The sequence below is a fragment of the Denticeps clupeoides genome, unplaced genomic scaffold (assembly GCF_900700375.1).
Source record: "Denticeps clupeoides unplaced genomic scaffold, fDenClu1.1, whole genome shotgun sequence".
Lineage (NCBI taxonomy): Eukaryota > Metazoa > Chordata > Actinopteri > Clupeiformes > Denticipitidae > Denticeps > Denticeps clupeoides.
This window is the reverse complement of record NW_021629784.1, coordinates 1330354-1355564: the sequence shown is the minus strand read 5'-3', so window position 1 is coordinate 1355564 and position 25211 is coordinate 1330354. Positions and strand designations below refer to the sequence as shown.

Here is a 25211-nt window from a genome sequence, read left to right as displayed (position 1 = left end):
AAAAAGCCTCTTTATGGCATAACTGCGCTTTTACTGTATCACAGAATATTTTTGGGGGGAAAGTGGGGGTCATTAAGGAACCCAGGTATTTATTCCACAACGTCCCACATTATTAGGGACACATGCATCCATTTAAATATTAGTTTGCTGTATTTGATCATTATGAGCGTAACATCTGGCTCATTCAGTCTTTTTAAAGCATTCATCGTTGCATCGGTCATAAAATAGACAAAATACAGGCTGTCCTGCACTTAATGTTCAAAATACCTTGTTTTTGGGGGAATGCACCCTCCACCAAAGTCTCTTGGGATCAAACGTGGAACTGTAGTTCTGGTCATGAGCGAGCGCTGTTCCACGTGGAGTTTGGACCAGTGTGGTGCAGCTGATGGCGTGAGGCTGATTCAAGAGATCTCAAAAATATAGTGCGAACTGTTCAAAGTCCTGCCAGTAGAATAAATGCCAGTAGAAGGCGTTACACGCTTCGTCCGGAGTTTTGAGGGTCAGGAAATTAGTCAGTCCAGTTGTACTGAAGCAGATTAGCAGATGTTAACAATTTTGCAATGTCTCTTAAACAAGAGTTACTTCTTTTCCTTGAGACTGATACTGGAACAGTGTGGGGTTTTATTTTTTATTTTTTCTCCCCCCCCCTAAATCAAGTAACGAGACCGGGTCCATAAACTAGTTTTATTATGAGGACAGAAAACTGGGGGTAAAAAGAGCAGGAGTGAGGAAACTGGATCTTCTGTTCAGTGTTTCCAGATTGTCCTATTTTGTTAGTTAAAGTGAAGTGATTGTCACATGTGATACACAGCAGCACAGCACACAGTGCACACAGCAAAATTTGTCCTCTGCATTTAACCCATCACCCTGAGTGAGCAGTGGGCGGTCGGGGAGCAGTGTGTGGGGACGGTGCTTTGCTCAGTGGCACCTCAGTGGCACCTTGGCGGATCGGGATTCGAACCAACAACCTTCTGATTACGGCGCTGCTTCCTTAACCGCTAGGCCACCACTGCCCCATATTTTTATGTGATAAACTGCTTGCTGGTTTCTGATTGATCCCAGTTCTCACACCAGTTAAATACAGTTTTGGCAGTTTTTGTGGATTCTCGAATTATATTGTACAAAAATGTGACCGTGTCACCACCTTGTCTGCAGGAATTTATGTATTAAACAGTTTGTGGGGACATTGCGTAACACATAATGAGCCACTAAGCGCTTAAAGTAAAGTTTTCAGTTGCTTTGGTCTTTTCACTAAACCTTTCAGAGAACGATCAGACGTTATACGTGAAAGTGAAGTGATTCTCATACACTGCATTTAACCAATCACCCTTGGTGAGCAGTGGGCAGCCATGACAGGTGCCCAGGGAGCAGTGTGTGGGGACGGTGAACTTGGCGAACCGGGATTTGAACCGGAAACCTTCTGATTACAGGCCCGCTTCCTTAACCGCTAGGCCGTCACTGCACAGAAGCACATATCTGACAAAATGAAGACAGCATATGGAGGAGGTCAGTGTGCTGCATCAGATGTATTATATTCTTATGGTGACCCAAAATTGCCCGTGCTCAACCCTCATTGAGTTCCTGGGACCGTGGTCGGCAGCAGACATATCCGCCATTCCGCCAGCCTGGACTGGCGTCATCTGGCCGGGTGGAATAAAGCTCTTGGGCTTTTCCCGTTCCTTTCCCGCAGCTAGCAGCAAGTTCTCGAAAGGAATTCTGTCTGTACATAAGTTGGTCCTCTTTTTATATTAAAACTCCAGCAGCGATCGGCAGACAGTAGAGCCGTACTGACGCCACGCTGTCATCTGGAAGTGTGTGTTAGTTGTGTTTATCGCAGTTATTACTGACTTGGTTGTACTGCGGTCTGCAGACAAAGTAAACTGTTAAACCCAGAGATGAAGGAGATATATATATTAGAAACTAAAACAGCCCCCAGACACGGAAATGTCTGCTCTTTAAAACCCAGAAGGGGTCAGAAAGTCCAGAATGGAATATTTAATCATGTAAGTGCAGAGTTTCCATTAGAGAACAGGGATTTTGGATGGTTATTGTAAGGTGAATAATTGTCTAAATTGGACTGCTGCTCCCCTGTGACCCCGATTAGTGAGGGTAAAAAAAAAAAAAAACTCCATTGTTTCTTTTTCTATCAAATAATGACTGATCAAACTAAGCTAATTAGATGACATTATTATGACATCCTTCATGCAACATGGATTTTTAAACTAATACAGGTCATCCATGTGTGCTTGTTTAATAATTTGACTTACAATCAGTAGTTACAGGGACAGTCCCCATGAAGACACTAAGTGTTTAGTGTCTTGCTCAGGGACACAATGGTAGTAAGTGGGATTTGAACCTGTGACTTTGTGGCCTTCTGGTTCCTAGGCGAGTTTGTTAATAACCAGGCTACCGCCACCCTGTTAATGTGGTTGAACATACAGCAGATGCAATATATCTATGACATGAACTTAATGCTGTAAAATATTTTAACCAGGAGAGGGCAGTCAAGGCTTTAAATTTAACTTTTGAAATTTTGCAAAAGCAAAGTTCTCAGGAAAAAATTCAGGCAATTCAGTCCAAGGCTTCCTGCTCTTCCTCCTGCTGTAAAGCAGACAAAAATCCGTCCACGAATCTGTAGTTTCACTGTGGCACAAATAATCACCGCTACAGTGAAGATGATGATGATCTCGCTCATATTTAGTTGTGTAAACAACTGCACTCACAGTGAAACGACCTTCTATGGCCGTCAGCGGCGTATGATATGTTTACAATATGAAATATAAGGAAAGTTTAGTAAGTGTAGTATTTAATGTATGCCTTAATAAACGAGGCAGAATGCCGTTTCCTATAAACGGACAGAAATAATATAACTTATAACGTAACCATGGATTAAACTGGGCTGGGGTGCTGCATCATGGGACACATTCTAAAACAATTGACCTTTTCCACGCTTTCTGGTTCTGGACAGTTTGAACAGTAAACCAATGATTGAAATTCTTTTGTGGTTTGTGTTCTGATTGGTGCCTTAACGATAGTCAGGTTTAAATAAACTTCCTGAGTCCTTTGGTGAGTTTAAGATAAAATTCTTCATTAGTCCCACAAGTGGGAAATGGGGTGGAGAAGAGTGACATTACTAATATCAGGCATCATATTGTACCGCAGAGCCACTGGTCCCGTGTTCTAGACGGGTCAGGCAGCCTGGTCTAGAAAGTGAAGTGATTGTCAAGTGAATGTCATTGTAATACACCGCAGCACAGCCCACAGAGCACAGAGTGAAATTTGTCCTCTGCATTTAACCAATCACCCTGAGTGAGCAGTGGGCAGCCATGACAGGAACCCGGGGAGCAGTGCGTGGGGACAATGCTTTGCTCAACGGCACCTCGGTGGTCCAGGATTTGAACCTGCAACCTTCTAATTACGGGGCTGCTTCCTTAACCGCTAGGCCACCACTGCCCACTGCCCTGGTCCAACTGGCTACCTGCCCATGTCAGAAAAGTATGTTCTCCATTAATTATTGAGGTGTTATTTGAACCAGCTATTCATTTAGTCGTTATATACAGTCCATTCAATGAATGTTCTCATTCAATGTTATTTTCATGACCATTTACATTTAAGAATTTACCAAACTATGAATGAACTCATATGGTGTCGTGCATATCAGCTGCATAATAGGAACGCACTACCTGCTCCTTGAACGAGGATAAAAACGAATTTTCTATTGAGAAAATCTGTGCTCCTAGACAGCAGCAGTCACTACGTCCTCTACACAGATTTACCCTGAAGACCGAAGAGAACTAAACAGGCCTGTCTCCAGCCAAGGTGGTTAAACCATGATGCCGGTTAACAGGCCACCTTCAGGTACCTCAGGGTCTTAAACTAAAACCTGCAAACACTGAAGTGTCTTTACATGGGATCACCAACATATGAACAAATGGAGAGAACGTAGAAAATGTGATTTATTAAAAATAGGTTTTAGAATAAAAAAAAAATATATAAAATGTTTTACATAAACCATGGTCACAAGGTGGGATCTGGCGAGCCTGCGGGCCTGGAAGCCTCCTTCCTCCTGCGCCCTGGGGTGAGGCTGCGCAGCGTCGCCAGCGGCTTGTCGAGCAGCACCTTCAGCCCCCGCCTGCTCGGCCTGGGGACAGGGACGGGGTCGGGGGTCAGGCTCGGCCCTCCAGGTCCCGCGGCCTCCAGGATGTGGGCCAGGGTCTCGTCGTCGCAGGACAGGGAGCGGCTGCTCCGCCTCAGGAGCCGGGGCCGAGGAGCGGGGGCGCGGGACGCCGCGGACGGGGCGCGGTCCTTCAGCAGCAGCGACTCCCGTCGCCCGACGTGGGGACTCTCGGCCAGGGCCTGGAAGCCGTACGGGGTGGTGATCCTCTCCACGTGTTCCATGGGCTGGGCGGACGGGTCCCACTGGTCCTGCCCGGCGCGCTTCCGGCCCGCCCCGAGCCTGAAGCGGAGGCGCCGCGGCGACGCGCCGGGAGACGGGAGACGCAGCGCGCCCGGCCGCGCCGCCCGGAGCCCCGGCGACAGCAGCGCCGACAGGTCGCCGGCGGAGCTCCGCGCTCCGGGCGAGCGGAGGAGCCGCAGCCTGGGCGGGATGGTGAAGTTCGGGATTCGCTCCGGGGTCAGCGGCGGCTGGCGGGTCACCAGGCGGGCGGCGAGGCCTCCGTCGGGCTTCGTGGCGCCTCTCAACGCGAACATGGTCCACAGACACGCAGTTAAACACGCTGGTCACGGAGCAGCCAGCCAGAGCCTTTTAATAAAAAGCTGCGTTCGTGGTTGGAAGGGATTGGTCCGCTAATTAAGGAAATCGGTGACGTCATAATCAGCTCATTTAACCCATGTGCCCTCTTCGGGCGATCATTCTGGCTGTGTTGGAGTTTTTTTTTTTACTCTTAGATGTCATCCATTCCTTGGTGATGCGTTTTGGGCCTTACAGCACTCTTCTTGTACAGAAATGTACACACATAAAATCTGCCACTAAATTCTCATAGATCGATATTTACTTTTTTTTTATAAATCACTTAATTACAAAGTGATCAAACATTCAGTTCGTTTCAGGATTTTAAGCCCTTAAATGCCAGTGCAATCATGTGAATCACTGATTATTGATAAAAATGAATTAAACAATAAATATTTCCCATATAATAAGTATTTGGGAGATGAGGCAATGGTTGTAATTTGAGTTGTGGTCGTGTCAAAGATCAGCATAAAATGGATTCGATTGCATTAATATTTTTTATGTCGTGCCCCATTTCATCTTTTTGCACCCTCTCATACTCTTCACAAAAATGTACACGCACAAAATCGTCATAACATACTCACATCACATTTCATTTTCGTAAATCACTTAGTCAACTTGAGTCCTCCATATGATTTTACTCTGAAACTTAACTGTCATGCCTCTAACAAGTATGGAAACCTTTTTGCATGATGAAACATGCTCTAGGTTGCAATCAATTAAATACATTGCAGATTAATAGTTATTTTTAAAAAATAATTTTGTTTATATGTTGCTACTTCAGGCTTTTGTTCCCGTCTTGTCTCGTGTGTGCAGGCGGAACTGAGTTTTTCCGCGTGTGTTTCCAGTCGGCGGAAGCCGCACTGTGACACCCGCGGTGGTGGCGCCGCGAACGGGTGCGGCTCAGTATTCAGTATTAATAGTAGTAGTATTATTATGCCCGTTTTAAGACGAGGAATGTTATCCCCCGGCGGCCACAACAGCATAAATGTAAGTGACACGTTTGGTTTTTAATGGCGGCGTTTGTCGTGGCTAACAGTAGTGTAATGTCGTATTTCGCTTCCTTCGAACCTTTTTTATTAACTTGCCTGGCTGTTGCCGTGTATACATGGCTGTTTCACGCATGGTTCTTGCGTGCATGGGTATTCCATAAAAAGCGTGAACGTGTTGTTGGCGTTTTCGTGATTCGTCCTAATCATAGTTCAGTAAGAACATAGTGACATTTACCAACAACACGAGTAGGATTTGTGAGAAAGATGATGCACGAGGGGAGTTGTGGTGGGATGGATGTAGAACCTGGGCTCTGTGGTGATATGTTGGTGTTGATATGTGCTTTTTTTTTGTCTCTGGGGGAAGTTTTAAGTTCTGAAGGTGCAAACTCGTCATGAACCAGGCTCGCAAGCGAAAAGGAACGGGTCTGAAGCCGGGCCTCGCTCGCACCAAAGTGCAGAGGGTTACGGAGACGGAGTCGCAGTCGCCTGCATCCAACGAGGTTCTTCCACACGCGCTGGATCTGTCTGAGGAAGACCCAGGCGGGGAATCGCGGCCGTCCAGATGTACGCTCAGTGGCCACAGCCGAACGTCCAGCCCCCGTCCGTCTATCGAAGGTGAGAAATTAGAATTATTAGTGTTTTTGTTTATTTAGTAATATGGTGTAATTTCACTCTGTTTCCCCCAGATCGTGTGCCAAATGATGATCAAATGGACTCCCACGATGCTGCTGAAAATGTCTCAATGGCAGATAAAGAGGCCAACCAGTGCCTGTCCATCACAGCTGGTTAGTTGTTATTATGTGTCTTAAAGGATGTTTTATAACAGTTTTGGAACGTTATGACCCTTACATTTACAATTACATTCAGTGTTTATAGGGACAGTCCCCCCCTGAAGACACTCAGGGTTAAGTGTCTTTCTCAGGGACACAATGATAGTTAGTGGGGTCTTCTGGGTCTTCTGGTTCAGGGGCGAGGGTGTTACCCTCACAGTGGGTCTGACCTGGCGAAACTGAAATTTTATAGGCCAGATGCTTTCATACATTTTACGGCCATGTACACTGGTCAAAAAAATACAACACAACTCCAAATCCAGGCCTCTATGGGTTGACAAATTTGATTTCCATTGATAATGTTTTGTGTGGTTAAGTATTTAATAAGAATATTTAATTCATTCAGATCTAGGATGTCTTATTTTTGTGTTTTTGAGCAGTATATATTCCTGATTAGTTTTGTGTTATATTTTTATAGTTTCCTATTAAGCATTCCGAAGATGTTCAGGCTGGGTTAATTATTGACTTAAAAGTGTGCGTGTTGCAGTGCACCTGAAGGTTTCTGGGAAAGCCTCCTGTTTTAGTCCAGACACAGAGAAGCAGTATTATGGGATGGATGGATAACAGTCGATCAATAGAAAGACTTCATTATGTGCAACCCTATTCCTTGTAGCTGATCTGTTCACCCTCCATCTGTAGATGAGGGACTTACTGCAGTCCGTCAAGCTGGGAAAAAGAAGGGTGGTGCCAAGAAGAAGAGGGGGACGGCTGAGTGCGAAGGAGTCTCAGAGCCGCCGGAGCTGGAGATAGACAGCGAGTTGGACCGAGAGCTGGAGAACAAGTCCAGGCAGCACAGGCTGACCTCAGCCAATGTCCGGAGCATCATACACGTGAGTATGGCGACGCCCTCTTCGCCGCTGGCATAACCCCATGTATGGACTCCTTTGTAAGTCATATTTACAGTATACACAAGTGTGGCTTCTTTATTTTTCAAAAGTAGCAATTAGGGCTGGGCAATATGGCAAAATTTGTCATTTTTGCCTATAGATGGCAGTGTTGTTCTTGGTTTTTGACTTTTCCATGTTTTTCTTTGTATATTTTCAACATGCTGACAGAAAGAAGAACAAGAGCAGCATTGTACCTTTATGCATTGTAAAAGGACATTTAAATCAAAAGGAAAAAAATTGCAGTTTGCGCAAAAAGTGCTAATTGTGATTTTTGTTGTGATTTGTGATTATTACATTTCTTAGGAATTATAAGGTTCACATTTTCATCAGTATGTCATGCTGTACCCCCTTTTTGTGGTCTTTGTAGGAAGTTATTACCAACGAGCATGTAGTTGCTATGATGAAAGCTGCCATCAACGAGACTGAACCCGTCCCGGTCTTCGTGAGTGGACCTTTTGCATCGAATGTCATGCTTCTTTCAAGTGTTCATATTTCTGCATGTGTTTGGTCTGACGACAGTCAGCTCATTTCTTTACAGTTCTTTTTCTGCTGCCTTTCAGGAGCCCAAGATGACGCGCTCCAAGCTCAAGGAAGTTGTAGAGAAAGGAGTGGTGTGTGCTACAAATTGAATTTATTTTAATGCCTAATTAACATAAAAAGCCTAATCTTTAAACCCAACAATAAACATGCATATCAAATACTCAATTAAAGAAAACATAAGTCACACTTCTAGTTGCACCTTAAGGGCATGGACAGTGTGTAGGATGCACAACTGCCACCATAATGCTCCCCATGCACGACCAGCCTTTTTATTTCTCATGTCTGCTGCACCACATAACAAACCGGTGATTTCTTTTAGGTCATTCCAACCTGGGCGATTTCTCCTATAAAGAAGCCGAGTGAAGCGAAGGTATCAATCACTCTGATATATATTGTATTTGTCATATACTGTCATATGTAAACAGTCCTTTTCTATGTTTAAAGGCTCCCCAGTTTGTTGACATACCCTTAGAGGAAGAAGACTCATCCGATGAAGAGTATCATCCTGATGAAGAGGAGGAGGATGAAACTGCAGAAGACGTGAGGAAGATGAACAGCTATTCTGATTCATTTCATTGTAAATCGTTATGTAGTGAAGCTGTGAAGTATGTGTGTCTCCTGCTAGACGTTACTGGAGAGCGATTTGGAAAGCACTTCCTCATCACCTCGTGGAAGTCGAGCGAACCTTCATCGAATGCAAGTGGAACGTAATGAAGACAGAAGCAGCAGCGCTTACCAGGTTGTAGGACACTTCACACAACATTTCTCCCCTTTAGCGTCATTTTATTATTATGTAACACAACTCTTTCCCTTATTCCGTTCAGGCTTCCGGCAGGTCAAAGCACCTCAGAGTAGAGGTGGTCCCCATGGGCCCTCCACCTCCACCTAAAGATCCAGTTCTTACAAGGCCCTCTGCCGAGTGTAGCTTCATGGAGAAACTGCACGCTGTGGATGAGGAGCTGGCGTCAGCGACGGGCACAGACTGCATGGAGACTTACCAGGTCCTGACCCGTTACCTCACCAAAATAAAAAAAAAGAATGCTGCCGGGTTAATAGGGTAGAGTAGCTGTACAAATCCATATAGCATGGTGCTTACTCATGAATCTATGAAAATTATTTCCTAAACATTGTTCAAAACAGGTTTGTCGAAAGGCAAGCGACTCCTCTACTCTTCCTCATTGATGATGAACTCATTAGATATGGATGTGACAGACTATTCCAAAATCAATGCCGGAATGGATTATAAATGCTTATCTTTATAAAAACCTTCATCCTAAAATGAAATTGAATGTCCTTCAGTCTCTGAGTGCGGATGGCGGTGCCGGGGGAAGCATGATGGCGTTCCGCACGCGCTCAAAGCGGCCACTTCGAGACATTCCTCTGGAGGAGCTGGAGGCGGAGCTCCGCGCCCCTGACATCACCCCCGACATGTACGACAGTGGCTCTGCCCTGGAGGACAGAGAGTGGACGCAGTGGCTTCAGGGCCTCATGAGTGCTGACATGGATAATGAAGGTGTGGAAAGGCAATTCCAGATAGAAAAGCGAGATGTTTACATGGACTATCACAACATTTGTGATCTTATCTGTGTATCCAACTCCAACTGCCAAAAAAAAAGGTCTAGCCTTATTTCTGTGCTAATTTCAAATTATTCATATCTGTTTTTTTTTTTTTATCAATGTATTGCTATAACTGCTGGATAATTAGTAATTAATTTGAATCATTATATGACACTCGAATAATATGCCACTTGAACTCAATTTAGTTTCCATATATAAACTTTAAAACACTGAAAAAACATTTTCTCCCTCTCTTTGTTTTCACCAGAGGAGGAGGGCGATGATGAGGATGATGACGACCCAGAATACAACTTCCTGGCGGACATTGATGAGCCTGATTTAGAAGACTACCGCAACGATCGCGCCGTACGCATCACCAGTAAGGGCTCCACGTGACAAGGATGTGTTTTTACTCCTAAGGAGAACCTTTCTGCATCTGACGTGCTAAAATAATTCTCTCTTTAGAAAAGGAAGTGAACGAGCTGATGGAGGAGCTCTTTGAAACAGTAAGGCTCAGCCAGGTTACTTCTTATTCAACATGATTTCACTGTTTTTTTGGTTCTTCTAACTGCCCATTTCTGTTGCTCCAGTTTCAGGATGAACTGGGAGTTGAGGAGCAGGAAGAGGAAGGACAAGAAGAAGAGGACGAGAGGGAGGAAGAAACTCCTCAACCGGCGGCCCATAGCCTTAGCATTGTGCAGACCGTCCCGTGAGTTCTATTCTTTCTCTGTCTTCCAAATCTTAGGTAAGGCATGGTGTGTGTAAAAGGAATTTAAATCATTGTAGAGTGGATTATCCTGCTTGTACCATAGTCACTTGCCAAACATATAAATAGAGCATTCACCCAGACCATGTTTTAATTAAAATGATTATACAGAACAGAGCTACTTTTATAGAAACATAATCATCCGAAGATGCTAGATTGAGATCTTGGGACGTTGTGAGTCTTTTTTAAATGTTTATTTATTTATTCTCTGTGTCCTCAGTTATGAAGACCCCCTGGCTGATGTGCTGAATGAGCGCTATCGTACGGTGAAGGAGCAGTTGGCTGCTCTTCGTCGCCGCAGAGCGGCATTACAGAGTCAGGGGGTCCAGTTGCCCACGCCTCACTGTGAGCCTCCACCAAGCCCCAAGCCACCAAGCCCCATGATCCTCACTCACCCACAGAAGCTTCATTTACAGCAGCAAATTCAACAGGTGGGCTTCGAGGTGTCATGGGGTCTCATTACCGTACTCTTCTTATTATTCTTAATGTTACTTATGGAGAACGTGCCCAGAGACTGGCAGGTCTGTACAGCACGCGCAGCGAGAAATGCTCTGACTGACGTTAAATGTTGTTTACAGCACGTTCAGCTTCTGACTCAGGCCAGCATGCTGACCACACCAGTGGAAGCCCTGAAGGCCGAAGCCACAACAACCAAACAGTTCCTGGTGAGTGCTCCTTTCTGCACTGGTGTCTGTTAACCTGCACATTAAAAATGTCACTGTACTGTTCGGGGTGGTAGTAGCCTAGTGGGTTAGAAACTCGCCTATCAGACGCCCTTATCCAGAGCGACTTACAATCAGTAGTTACAGGGACACCCTGAGTGTCTCCAGGGGGACTGTCCCTGTAACTACTGATGGTAAGGTGCTCTGGATAAAGGCGTCTGATAAATGCTGTATATGTAAATTCTTGGGACATTTCCACAAACCAGTCTGTAATGTAGGCTTTATATATTGACTTATTTTCTGCTGCGAATCAGACAGAGTTGAAGGTCTTTGCCCAGTGTGGTGAACAGACCCGGAGGGTTGTAGAACCAGACTTCATCAGCATCTTCAGAGTCTGCAACCTAGAAGGGGCACTGTCTCTACTGGATGAGCTGGAAAAGTGTCCACTTCCTGCATCAAAGCCTGGTATGGTGCCTAATAAAAGTGTGTCCTTTTGTTGCCTAAATTCACTTTCATTCTCAGATTTAGGGCTGTAAACCACAGGCTGGCTTTGTGTCAGTGCTATAATATTCAAACTAGATTATTTATAAGTGATTAAAACGTATTGTTTCAGTCAGGTGCCTCCTTACACATTAAAGACAAATGTACAAATGTTCCAGCTGGACGGTACCCTGTGATGCCAGCTCATCTGGCCTGGCTGATGGCTACCCGTCCCATGTTCCTGTACCCTGAGCTGCTGCCCCTTGTTAGCCTGGACCCCATCCTGCACCCTCCACGCTCCAATAAGGGCTTCACACATGGAGAGGACTGGTAAAAATCCTACGAGTCTCGTTTTGATGCCATTTTTATTACAGTAGGGTTTCTCTCGCTTTACATTAATATCTTTAGACCTATGTTAGTTCCATTTTATCACAATATGGACAATTTATGAGTATGACATGTCAACAAATGTTTTTGATAGTGTGTTTGCATTCATTTCCATCTGTTTCCAGCTTAATCGTTCTGGGTCTCCAGAACTTCGGTGAAACTCCCCGCCCACTTAAGATGGTAGCACACTATCTGCTTGGTGCCAAGGACCCTAGTGAGGTTAAGAAGCACATCTATGATGTCTGCCACAGCACATCCAACAACATCATCAAAGTGAGTAATGTCAGACAACGAGAGACAACTGGACGCAATAATTTTGAATTGAACTCAAATGCAGGAAGATTGTTCATTTTATAGTCACAACTGAATCACCGACTCATGAAACTATAAATGCATCAGTCATTGTATCAAAAACTGTGAAGGCTTATTTATATTTTATTTATATTTTACTCAAGGTTTACTTCCTGCATAAGAGGGTTCCCGTCTTGCCTCGAGTCTGTCGTAAAGTGATGCCTCATGACCAGCATCCCCCTGTTGAGAGGGATGAAGACTTCATGCCACGCTGGCTGTGGGTGAGATCATCATTAAACTATTTATATAGTTTAAATGGCTTTGGTTTTTGTGGCTTCTAGGTGGCTTCACAGTTGTGTTGTGTGAGCATGCCCCGCCTTGTGTGAGTCCCTGGCTATTATCCTGGGACGTGCCGTAGCAGCCATGACTGTGATTAGGTCTAAGTGGTTATGGGTATTTATTGTGGTTATTGGCAGTCGTTTAATTAATTAATTTATATGGATGCAGATAACAAGACATTATTGTCTTGTTATCTGCCTTGACTGTAAATTTCCTAATCCATTCTGAACGCATTGTCATTTTGCTGTAATGCCAGATATGTTCTAGATCATTTTTAAGTGTGCTTGCAGGACAGAGTAGATCAGTATGGAGGCGTACCGTCAAATTGATTAAAATGTACTTGTTTGTACTTTCTGAAATTCAGCATTCGCAAAAAATATGAACATGTTATATAAACACTGTTTATTGCATGACTCTGCATCCAGAACCCTGTAAACTTCACTTTTTCGTTTTATTGAGAGAGCCTTTAGATGAACCCTGAGACAATCACAGAGGTCTGAGATGCTTGTATTGAAATGTAGTTCACATACACAGTGCACTTCATGTCTCTCCTTTAATGTCTGTTTTTCATTAGAAAAGCCTGCAGGTGATTTACCAGGCTGTACAACTCTACAACGCTCCGCCCACTGAGGATTCACACCACAACCCCAACATCAGCAAAATACTCCACTCAAAGAAAGACACTCATCCCATTTCCACCCAAGGTCCTACTATCCAAACTGTGCTTCCACAGCCTCAGCCCCGCCTGTATAACTTTCCTGCTGGTACACAGTACCCACCAGCCCTTCCGGAGAAAATCACCCTGCATGCCTGTGGATTTAAGTGGATTCAGACCTCAGCCACGACCTTAAAACCCGAGGGACGAGCTAGAGTTACTCGGCCAAAGTGTTCTACAAGAGTCCGTAATGCCACCCAGAGCCAAGAACGCAAAAACGTTCACATTAAACCTGCCACCACAGAACCTTCAGCACCATCTGGTCTTTCTGTAAAGGACAGAACCCAGCTGCAAGTCAGTGGGGTAACTAATGTCAAACAAGGCCTTGGGGTGAATGACTGCACCTCAAATCTGCCCACCGTCTGTCCCACTGCTCACATTGTCCCTTCTCATTCTGGGTGGACTCAGGTGACTCCACAGGCCTCCCCACTGGTCAAGAGCTTTGTCGGTCAACACAAGACTTTGATTAGACTCCACCCCCTGTTACCAAGGCCTTCCCATCAGAGCGTTCCCACCGTGCTTCAGAACAACAGGACACAGTTTGTCCTGCTGCCCCAGAGAGTCTTGGTATCTAATGGGTGCCTGATGGGCAGCTTCACAAATCTGAACTTACCTCAGGCTGAGAAGCCAGCAGAAACGCTGAGCCGGCGTAGGGCAAGGAAAACCAGGCACATTGCAAAGGAAGTGGAGGAGGAAATGCTTTACCAGACCCAAGCAAAAAACAATGATGATGATGTGGAGGAGGAGGAAGATGAAGGACCAGAGCCTGAGAAAAGCAGCACAAGGGTTGATGAGGAAGATGATGATGGATGTGAGGGGGGTTTCACTGTGCCCTTCCTCACTCTGTCAGAATCGTCTGGAAGTCCTGCGGCAAGTATGGATGGCTTCACTGGACCCACGTCTCCTGATGAGTCTCTGACCTCATCACCTCAACTTGAAGATGTTGCGAGAGAAGCAGAGGGAGGTCACCATGGAGACAAGAGAGAGGCGGTAGTTCATGCATTAGATCTGTCTGTGATCTGTTTGTGACACAGTACACAGGGTTGTTTTTTTTTTTTTAAGATGGTGTATCATGTGACCTCACAGGAGATGACGGAGAAACAATCAGTGCTGAGATCAGAAAAGGAGTCAGATGCTGAACAAGACTCATCAGTCCGTGGCTCAGCTGGTAAAACATCACTTTCTCTCATTATTCCATCCCCCTTTCATAAAGATGATCATGTAAGTGTAACTTCTGACTGTTGTATTTCCATTAGGCCTTCAGACATCATCCTGTCCCTCATCAACGTGCCACCAGCAGCAGCAACACCATGAGGAGCCTGCACATCCTCCCAGTGACAGTAAAAATGTTGCCATAGCTCATGCCTATCTGGAAAGGGTGAGCTTCAAAATGCACCAATCTGGCAACCCTTTTAATTCCCTCTTGATTTATATTTACCTCATGCTGTTACTCTTCTTATCTGTGCACAGGTATGTCGGGCCTTGCAGGGGGTTCCTGGGAAGGTGGAGGAGTTCCTGGGGGTGCTCTATACGTTTGAGCACAATCCAGAAGGCAGGACGTCAGTGGAGCTCTACACCCAGCTCAAGCTTGTCCTGAAGGACTGGCCTGAGCTTCTCCAAGATTTTGCTGCCTTCCTGCACCCTAAGCAGGCCCAGGAATGTGGACTCGTAAGTCTGGTGGCTCCGTCATTGTGTGCATTGTCTCTTCTCTTTTGAACAGGATAATTTCCATTTTGTTCTTTTTTTCTGTTTCTTTGGTCTTTCCCACATCAGTTAGAAGAGCAAAAAGCTTTTGAGCGCAGCCGGACGTTCCTGCATAAACTTGAACAGACTCTGGGGGAGAACTCCTCAGACTACAGAATGGTTGTGGCGGCCCTGCAAGGAGACCCGTCCGCTGCTGATCCTGATATTGATCAGGTGCGTCTGGCTGGTTTTTATTGAACCGTATTGTTACGTTCTCCTCGTGTCTAGGGGTGGAAGAGAAGTAACAAAAACGAATTAAGATAGCAGCTTTTTATCTACTAACCTGAATACAATGTCTAATCTGCTATCAATGTCTAGAACATCAGACATAATATTACTCTCAGTCACCAACATCAAACTCACAAGCCCTGGACAGTGCATCTGCAACCACATTTTCCACTCCTTTCTTGTGGTGGATATCAAGGTTATATTCTTGAAGGAACAATGACCAACGCATCAAACGTTGATTAAGGTTGCACATTCGGGAGAGAAACACAAGAGGATTATGGTCTGTAAAAACAACGAGAGGTACACAACTCCCACCCACATAAACTTCGAAATGTTTAAGTGATAATACCAAGGCAAGAGCCTCTTTCTCAATCGTGCTGTAGTTTCTCTGACACTTGGAGAACTTCTTGGAGAAGTAACAAACAGGATGCTCGACACCAGTATCATCCTCCTGTACCAGGACAGCACCTGCACCTACAGCACTTGCATCAATTTGTAGCTTAAATGGAAGAGAAAAGTTAGGGGCAGAGAGAATTGGAGCATTGCATAAAAGGTCTTTCACAGCAATAAAAGCATTTTCGCACTGCGAATTCCAAACAAACTTTCTCTCTGTGCTAAGCAAGTCAGTTAAGGGAGATACCACAGTTGCGAAGTTCTTGCAAAAACCTCGGTAGTATCCAGCCATCCCTAAAAACCTATGTAACTGACGTTTAGTAAGGGGACTAGGAAATTCAGTAACAGCGATCACTTTAGCGGTCACAGGCCTTACACAGCCTTGGCCCACTTTCTTTCCAAGGTATGTTACCACAGCTTTAGCAAACTCACACTTTGCTAAGTTGAGTGTTAAGTTAGCACTACACAGTCTTTCAAACACTCTCTCCAAATTAGTAAGATGGTCTTCCCAATTACAAGAGTAAACCACAATGTCATCCAAATATGCTTCACAATTACACAGTCCGGACAAAACTTTCTGCATGAGCCTCTGGAATGTCGCTGGGGCATTTCGCATGCCAAACGCCATACAGTTGTACTGTAGAAAATTGTCAGGGGTGACAAACGCAGAGATTTCACATGCTCGTGTAGTCAAGGGAACCTGCCAGTAACCCTTTAACAGGTCTAGTTTTGTCACATACTTTGCAGCACCAACCTTATCTACACAGTCTTCCATTCTGGGTAATGGAAAAGAATCAGGTTTGGTGATACTGTTTACTTTCCTATAGTCCGTACAAAAACGAAACGTAGAATCAGGTTTAGGAACAAGTAAACATGGCGAACTCCACGGACTTTGACTGTGAACGGCAAGATTGTTTTGAAGCAAGTAATCTACCTCACTTCTCATGATATCCCGCTTCACAGGATTCACTCGATAAGGATGTTGTTTAATGGGAGTAGAATTACCCACGTCAATATCATGGGACAACACCGTTGTTCTCCCAGGCAGATCAGAGAACAATGACGGGTATTTCCGTAACAAGTTCACAACTTCATTCAACTGATCTTTAGGTAAATATGATAGATGTGACTCTATATTACCCAAGATAATAGAATTATTAAGACGTACACCAGGCGACTGAGGTTCTTCAAAGAACATTTCTTCCGCCACAACAGGAACATTGTTCACCGTAACACACGGTTTACACTTGTCAACAGACTTCATAGAGGCAGTCACATCCCTCATCACATAAGGTTTTAACATATTAATGTGGCACACTCTTGTCTTACGTCTGCGCTCAGGGGTAGCTATGACATAGTCTGTCTCACTAAGTTTCTGCTCAACGGTATAAGGTCCAGAAAACTTTGCTTGCAGCGGTGAGCCAGGAACGGGGAGAAAAACAAGAACAGATTCACCCGCCTGAAAACTGCGTTGAATTGCCTTTCGATCATAACGTTCTTTCATGTCACACTGTGTTACTGCAAGATGAGACTTAGCCAGGCTACACGCTTTGTGTAAGCGTTCATGAAAAGAACTCACATAATCAAGAACAGACATAGGGGCGCTCTCTTTACCCGTAAACTGCTCTTTCAACAAATTCAGCGGTCCGCGAACTGTATGAGCGAACCCTAAAGATTCTTGAACGGACCCTCTCACAGCAAACATGAATAGCGGCAATCCATCTACCCAATCTTTACCAGTCTCAGTACAAAAAGTACGCAACAAAGTCTTCAACGTCTGATGAAAGCATTCCAATACACCCTGTGATTCTGGATGATAAGCACTAGACAACTTGTGTGAAACTCCCAGCTCTTTTAACAGCTGCTCAAACACTTTAGAAGTGAAATTTGTGCCTTGGTCTGTCTGAATTACTCTTGGCAGACCGAACGTAGTACAAAACTTCACGATCTCTTTCAAAACTACCTGTGCTTTCAATGTACGCAATGGTACGGCTTCAGGGTAGCGAGTAGCAGCACACATAAGTGTTAAAATATACTGGTGCCCATGTTTCGATTAGGCAATGGTCCTACACAGTCAATAATCAACCTCTCAAATGGTTCCCCAATGACAGGAATCGGGTGAAGTGGAGCTTTAGGAACAGTCTGATTAGGCTTTCCTGCACGTTGACAAACATCACATGACCTACAAAATCGTGAAACATCACCTTTCACACCAGGCCAATAAAAATGTTTCACAATTCGCTGAAATGTCTTCGTGACACCTAGATGACCAGCGAGAACATGTTCATGCGCTAACCTCAACACATGAGATCGGTAAGTGGAAGGTAAAACCATTTGATACGCTATCTGTCAATCATCACTTTCTTTTGGCTGCCATTTACGCATTAAAATTTTATCATCCCAAAAATATCCCACCCTTGCCACCGCAAGGTCAGCACTTGCCACTGCAGCACTAATACAATTTGTTAGAGTGGGGTCTAACTTCTGGGCAGCACTCAAATTTTCCTTACCCACGACAGAGTCTTTCTCCAATGGAAACTTGGGCTTCTGCTCCGCAATCCCATCCTCAACAGATAACCTGCACTCTACCTGCTTAAGGGGTATGTTCAGAAAAGAATCAGACAAGTCAATAACATCCTGAAAACTTTTTGATAGAGATCTTGTAACCACACAAGCTGGAAAAACTAGTGGAAAGGTTACAGAGAGATCTGGTATCTCAGAAATTACTGGCTTGCTTACGACAATTGGACTGGGAAAAACTGTACCACCAGCAAGATCATTTCCCAATATGATACTGACATGCTCAACGGGCAACTTCTTACAAACCCCCATCTGTACTTGGCCTGAAACTAAGTCTGACTTCAAGTTAAAAGTGTGCAAAGGAATACTAATACATCCCATTTCGATACCCCGCACTAGCGTGTTGGCACCTGCATACGATGCATCACAAAACTGTAACACATCCTCCAATACGAGAGATTGTGCCGATCCAGTGTCCCTTAAAATCTGAACACACTTAACTGTAGAGTCTCCTACAAGTGACACATAACCTGTCAGCATAAAAGGACTAAATGAAGAAGCATCCTGGGTAACTGAATCAGGAACTGCCTGTACAGTCGCCGCACTTTTAGGTCTAGCCTTTTGCTTCCAAGCGCTACACTCAGCAATCATGTGACCAGGATCAAGACAATAAAAACAAACCCTCCTCTTCTCTGTGCCCTTTAAAACTGCTTTTCCACCACCAGACATTTTGACTTTACCATTAGGCACAGTACGAATGACGGACTCCGTGGCGAAAGGCGCTTTAAACTGACGTACCGAAGAAAAGACGGTTCGGTGAGTAAGTGCGAACTCGTCAGCGAGCACAGCCGCATCAGTGATTTTGAATACTTTTTGCTCATTTAAATGAACAACAACGTTCTCCGGTAAGCAATTCTTAAAATCTTCAAGTAAGATTAATTCTTGCAATTCCTCGTAAGTGGTAATCTTACAAGCGCGGCACCACTTCTCAAACAGAAATTTCTTTTCCCTTGCAAACTCCACATGAGTCTGTTTGGGCTGCTTTAAACATGCCCTAAACCTCTGTCTATAGGCTTCTGGAAACAACTCATATGCTCTCAATACTACTACTTTCACTGCATCATAGTCTAACGACTCTTCAATTGGTAAGGCAGCACACACCTCCTGCGCTTTGCCTACCAGGTTACACTGCAGTAGTAAAGCCCACATATCTTTTGGCCAGTTTAACTTTGCAGCCACACGCTCAAATGCTACAAAGTAGGCATCTACCTCTGACTCACGGAAAGGCGGAACCAATTTAACATACCTACTTATGTCAAATTCAGGACCGGTTATTCCACTATCGCCAGTAGAAGACGCTCTAGCCCGAGGAAGAGGAACTGGACGACTACGCAAAGTTTCTACTTCTACCTCAAGCCTGCGTAATTTCACATCACGATCAGCTTGAACTTCAAGAGCTTTTAATCGTGGCATTTGTGTCTCGTATTCTTGCTTTTTCAATGCAAGATCAAGCTCCTTTAATCTCACAGCTACGTGAGGATCTACTAACGCTACACTCTTATTACTAGTAACGGAGTTAGAGTCAATCTCTGCACCAACATCTTCCTTATCCCCCTGCTCTAAAACTTTATCAGGAAAGATGCCAGTTTCCACCAATTTAACATATAACTCTTCCTTAATCACATGTTTCCGAGCAGCCCTAGAAACAGCGATATTATAAAAATCTGCTATCAAAATAAGATATACCTTTCTACAGTTATTAAACTCTTCCAAAGAAGGAGATAAGGTAAACCTCAATAAATCAAAGTCCATATTTCCACTAATATGACCCCTCCCCTACCAAAGACTAAAGCAGCCACACGAACTTTATACTTCAGCAATACGGGAAACAAACGTGATGACATCAACATACACAAGTAACTAAACGGATGGACGAGCCCCCAATTGTTACGTTCTCCTCGTGTCTAGGGGTGGTAGAGAAGTAACAAAACGAATTAAGATAGCAGCTTTTTATCTACTAACCTGTGTCTAATTGGCATTTCCCCTGTCCCAACACTCCGAAAAGATCACACTAATCTTAAATGCCAAACAAAAAGATTTTATTTACAAACTGAAATATCCAAAACAGGGAGCAAAACAAACTTCAGGAGGGAACAAGGCCAAAATAACAACCATAACAGTTCTAACTTAGTGGTAAAGAAACTCAGGTAACCTCACAAAAGAAAATATCAAATAAACGACAGAAGTCTTACCTGGCACCCTTACTAACTAAACACATGAGAAAAGATGACCAAAAGTAAATGGCGTCCTCCTCCCTACTGCTCCTTCTTAAAATAAGTAAGTAAACAAAACAAAGAACTCAAGTTTCGGAAAAGTGTAGGAATGGGGTTGTAGTAATGACTAATAAGATGACAACGGGTGAAGTTGAAGTTAAGGCTAGCACCTTAGCACAAATAACAAGCTAACACATATCACAAGCAATAGCACACAAGCTAATGTCTAAGGCAGGAGAAAACACAATCTTCTCTAGTGAGCGGGTCAGAAAGCAGGAGGGCACCTTCTCCTAAGCTGCTCTGCTCTACTCTGCCTGTTCACAAAACACCCTCCCCCGTCCTTCAGGTGTTGCAGCCTTTAACTCCACAGAGCTCCCCTCATTAGCCAATGTGGATCCAGCGGTGATTGGTGCAGTTAGGCACAGCTGAGCTCCACCAAGCCGGCAGTGTGGTAGACGAGAGGAAAAAAAAAGGGAAAAAGATGAGAGAGAAACACAACATACTATAGCATGACGATTCATGTTTACAATAAACCTAAAATAAAATGGTCAGAGGACGTAACAGTATTAATAATGTATCTGTTTCATTTGGATTGTCCTCCCTCCCTCCATCAATTAGGTGAGATCTCAGATATCTTCCCTGCTTCGAGGCCACAAGAACTTAGAAAAGGAATTCTGGGGTTTTTTCAATCAGCTCCACTACAAACAGAGCCAGCCTGTCCGGTCTACTTTACGAGAAGAAGAGTCCAACAAGACCCCTGCCATTCACTTAAAACTCAGCAAGTCTGCGCCTCATGCTGACGCCTTGGTGAGTAAAACATGGACAGAAAGTCCTTAATTATTAATAAGAAGTCTGTTTCTGTCATTGGGTTAATTAGATACCCAGACACCAGTTTATATCAGATGGATTTTGGCTCTCAGATTAGCTTTAACATGAAGTTCCAATAGTGTCCCTAAAATGAATAGTCAGATATAGTTTTGTGCTCAGAAATGTAACACTGGCTCCAAACTCTTATGTAACTCATTTTTATTTAATGTACAATGGCAAACATAAATACAGTAGCTGTACCAATAAATAAAGTCAACACTTTGATTTAACAAAGCAAATACGTAAGAACCTCCAAGTGGATAATGTTGTTAATTGTTGTTTGTTGGGGTGGTAGTGGCCTAGTGGGTAACACACTCGCCTATAGACCAGAAGACCCAGGTTCAAATTCCACTTGCTACCATTGTGTCCCTGAGCAAGACACTTAACCCTGAGTGTCTCCAGTTGGGGACTGTCCCTGTAACTACTGATTGTAAGTCGCTCTGGATAAGGGCGTCTGATAAATGCCGTAAATGTAGATGTTTTTTCACTACAGAAAAAATAAAGCGTAAGAATGATGATCAATAATTTGACTCAAATGTAGCATAAAAAAAACCTACACATTTCCTACGCATTTTATATTACCTCTGTGCTTGTGTTTAATCACAGGAGTGCAGGTACAACTAGTGAACATCAGAGGTAACAATAGCACATGCTCCACTTTTTTATAGGAGGTGGGTACAAACACAGCCCTATCTAAGGTGGGAAAAGGCGGGTATGGAGAGAGTGAGGATCAGGATCGGCCAAAAGGAGACTCTGATTGGAAAACTATATGTGCCAAAAATATTTCACGGATGCCCAGTGGAGAGAAAGTTGTTCTCTGGACGAGGTGAGTGGATATTCCGAGGGACGTTTCTTCAGCCAACATTTTTGTTTTTAAACGGTCCTGATTTGAAACAGGGAAGCAGATCGCCTCATCTTGACTGCCTGTCAGCAGAAGGGGGCGACGCCCAAAACTTTCCTGAGTGTCTCTGTCCAACTGGGCAACAAAACTGACGAAGAGGTGAGATTGAGGCTCTTAATTCCATCATGTCCTTAAATATCATTAAAAATGACTAGTAATCCCTATATCCAGAGTTCAAGGTTTTAAAAATACTGCAGACCAAATAAATGTATTTGCTGGTAATCTCTAACCTCTAAATAAGTAGAATTTTGTTGAATCAGATTGGAATTAGCAGAACCACCAATGTAGCTAGATGGCTGAACTCTGCACTCACCAGCGGACCTGTTTAAATTTAGTTTATTCTGATACTATTGAATCAGGAATAGTGAGGAGGTAAAAGTATCTGCCTGCATTTCTTTTTTTTCTAAATCAAATGAGATAAGCCTTCAACCTGTCAGTAATTAATCAGTCACAGCGCCGCATCAGATCGTACGGTTACATGAACGCAATTTATATTATGTGGTCTTGGACTGAAACAACATTTCAAATGTCATATATTATTGTCCTATATTATGACATTTTCTTGAAATTTACCAACTGACTAAAGTGAGACCGGCTGCTCACTCTCACTTCAGTCTGTCTACCGTTCCTGCTGTGTTCCAGACTGGAGTCTGTGAACGGAGGGTAGATCTGGAAAATAATTTCTATCATTTCAGTCGGGTCGAGTTTGCACGGTAAATGACAGCAAACACAAACTTCTGGTCTATATAACCTATCCTTTACGTATGATTGTATTTTTTCATGTTGTAAATATATATGTTAAATGTGTTTTTGATATGTTAATTTTCGATATGTTAATTTGATTAGCAAAGCTTTTTACGTGGCAAGTTTTTATTATTGCAGAGCGCTTATTACTTCTCACAAGGTTTTACTCTAACGGCACACCCACTCCGTACAACAGTGCAGCTTACATAAAGCACCCAGCACAAGTTGCATGTGTGACATCACAACAGCAGCTCAGGTGGGAATGGATATGGAGTTGAGCGATGGAGAACTTTTAGTTCAACAAATACATTTACATTTACATTTAGAGCATTTATCAGACGCCCTAATCCAAAGCGACTTACAATCAGTAGTTACAGGGACAGTCCCCCCTGGAGCAACTTAGTGTTAGGTGTCTTGCTCAGGGACACAATGGCAGTAAGTGGGATTTGAACCCAGGTCTTCTGGTTCACAGGCGAGTGTGTTACTCACTAGGCTACTACCACCCTGGTACAAATACAAATTTGTACCAGCACTTAAACTGTTGTTGTTATTTTTTTTTTTTTATCACTTTGTTTATTGGAATTAGAGCATGAGCAATAACAATATTCTCAAGAGGTTACAAACGAAAACAGCTCAAACAATCCCCAATCTAGACCCCAATAAAAATAAATAAATAAAAACCAAACAAAGGAAGGAAAATAAAATGATACACACACACACACACAGGTACCGATACTGCAAAAAAAACAGCCTACAATCACCCCCACAATCAACCTATACAAAATCTAAATAGATTAAAAATTAAAACCACCACTGCAGAGCTCTACTAACTGTTTTTTTGGGGTTTTTTTGGGGATTTTGTATAATAACGAGAGATTTTTTTTTTTCTAGGTTTGTGCACGATTTCAAGACCTAATGAAGCTGTACCACACATCCACCAAACAACAACGATCCAGAGATAGAGACACCAACACGGACAGCAGTAAAGCGGAGGAACCAGACTGAACAGAACCAAGTGGATCTTTGTCAACAAACTGTAACAATATGTGTTCAACTCCCATATACAGAACTGGCACTGCCAATAAGCGGTGATGTAGTATTTATTGTTTCCATTATGTGGGAATGTGTTAATTATTGGTTCTTTTCTGAGCTATAAACTGTGATTTGGTCATTTGGTCATATGAGTTGTGCACAAATAAAATGCCCAATGTATCCATTTCTATGAAATGGAACTTAGCATTTCTGAATGAAATGTCTTATATTATTGATAATATCCATGGAGCGCAGCGTCCAACAGATCAGATAAATACTGAGGGGCTATTTTGTAAGAGATAAGAAGCTTGACTGGAAACCAGTGTAGGCGGGTAAGGAAATGAGTGATGGTTCTTTACCAAAGTTTTAAGAATCTTCACTGACATCACTATGGAGTCTGTATTGGTCTTCAGTGAAACTGGGGCACTGATCTGAAACGAGTGATTAAAATGAGATAATAAAATTTTCTTCATATATACACCTATATGTATTTCTTATCCATGCAAATTCGCACCAAGTTCCCTGGCAGTCCTGTCTGGTTAAAAGTCGAGCACTTCAGCCTTAAATCTGCAACACGAACATGCATAACCATAATAATCATTTCCAGTAGAGTCGGCTAAACTTTATATGTATAGTTTAAACAGACCTTGAACAAATTACACCACACACACGATATAAAACAACATTCTGAAACACAGAAAAATGGAGATCACCTGTCCTGGTAGCTTTGGGAACTGACGGATGACGGCCATCATCATCATCATCGTCGACGTCATTATGCTCATCCTGATTACAATAAATTAAAAGAATCGCGGATAACCTGGGCTACCGCCCGAACCCCCCTCACCTGGCTTCACTGCTGCGGCTCCACTGCGCTCTTCTCGTCCGATCAAGCGGCGTTAAATCCTGCAAACCTACGAAGGAACCTCATTTCGGCCCGTCGTCCACGACCACAGTCACGCATGGACACAAAATACGTCGTCGAAATGAACCTGGTTTTTACTGGTTCCCGTAGCGTTACGTAGTGAAACCGGAAGCAAAAGAAAATAAAGCGGCCATGTGCTCAGAGGCCCCGCCCGTGGCCCCGCCCCTTTGGCTTCGGTACGGAGCAGGGAAGCGGGTTTCATTAAAAAAAAAGTATTATATTCAGTGACAAAGACTAACAAATATTTAAATAACAAAGAAGTAAATAAAGATAAAATATTTTTTTAGTTAATAACGTCTGCGTGATCTGTTTCCATTGTACTGTAGCCTCCACTCAAAAGGGTAATATTTATTTCCCCAGCTCCCATCCACTAAAGGTGCTGTTACACT

General features: G+C 43.6%; 2 protein-coding genes across 5 annotated transcripts; one reads left to right on the top strand and one right to left on the bottom strand.

Moving 5' to 3' along the window:
• Positions 1-4017: 4017 nt before the first annotated feature.
• Positions 4018-4734, bottom strand: LOC114774270 (C2 calcium-dependent domain-containing protein 4A-like). Its single transcript, XM_028966211.1, has one exon. It carries the CDS (start codon positions 4708-4710, stop codon positions 4018-4020), a length of 693 nt encoding a protein of 230 aa, XP_028822044.1. The 5' UTR covers positions 4711-4734.
• Positions 4735-5074: 340 nt separating this feature from the next.
• gon4la (gon-4 like a) lies at positions 5075-24373 on the top strand. 4 transcript variants are annotated; one of them, XM_028966144.1, is made up of 29 exons: positions 5078-5740; positions 6107-6357; positions 6429-6527; positions 7212-7402; positions 7827-7901; positions 8020-8070; positions 8319-8369; positions 8444-8539; positions 8625-8738; positions 8824-9000; positions 9299-9512; positions 9825-9935; positions 10022-10062; positions 10147-10265; positions 10543-10753; positions 10901-10987; positions 11299-11449; positions 11644-11794; positions 11977-12124; positions 12307-12423; positions 13056-14186; positions 14259-14364; positions 14453-14574; positions 14667-14864; positions 14970-15113; positions 21047-21160; positions 21889-22046; positions 22118-22220; positions 23757-24373. In XM_028966144.1, exons 2-29 carry the CDS (start codon positions 6135-6137, stop codon positions 23868-23870), a joined length of 4617 nt encoding a protein of 1538 aa, XP_028821977.1. In that variant the 5' UTR covers positions 5078-5740; positions 6107-6134; the 3' UTR covers positions 23871-24373. The 4 variants fall into 4 exon arrangements, with proteins under 4 accessions (XP_028821978.1, XP_028821977.1, XP_028821975.1 ...); XM_028966142.1 differs by having other exon boundaries at positions 20972-21160; XM_028966143.1 differs by having other exon boundaries at positions 5079-5740; positions 14283-14364; positions 20972-21160.
• The last annotated feature ends 838 nt before the right edge of the window (positions 24374-25211 follow it).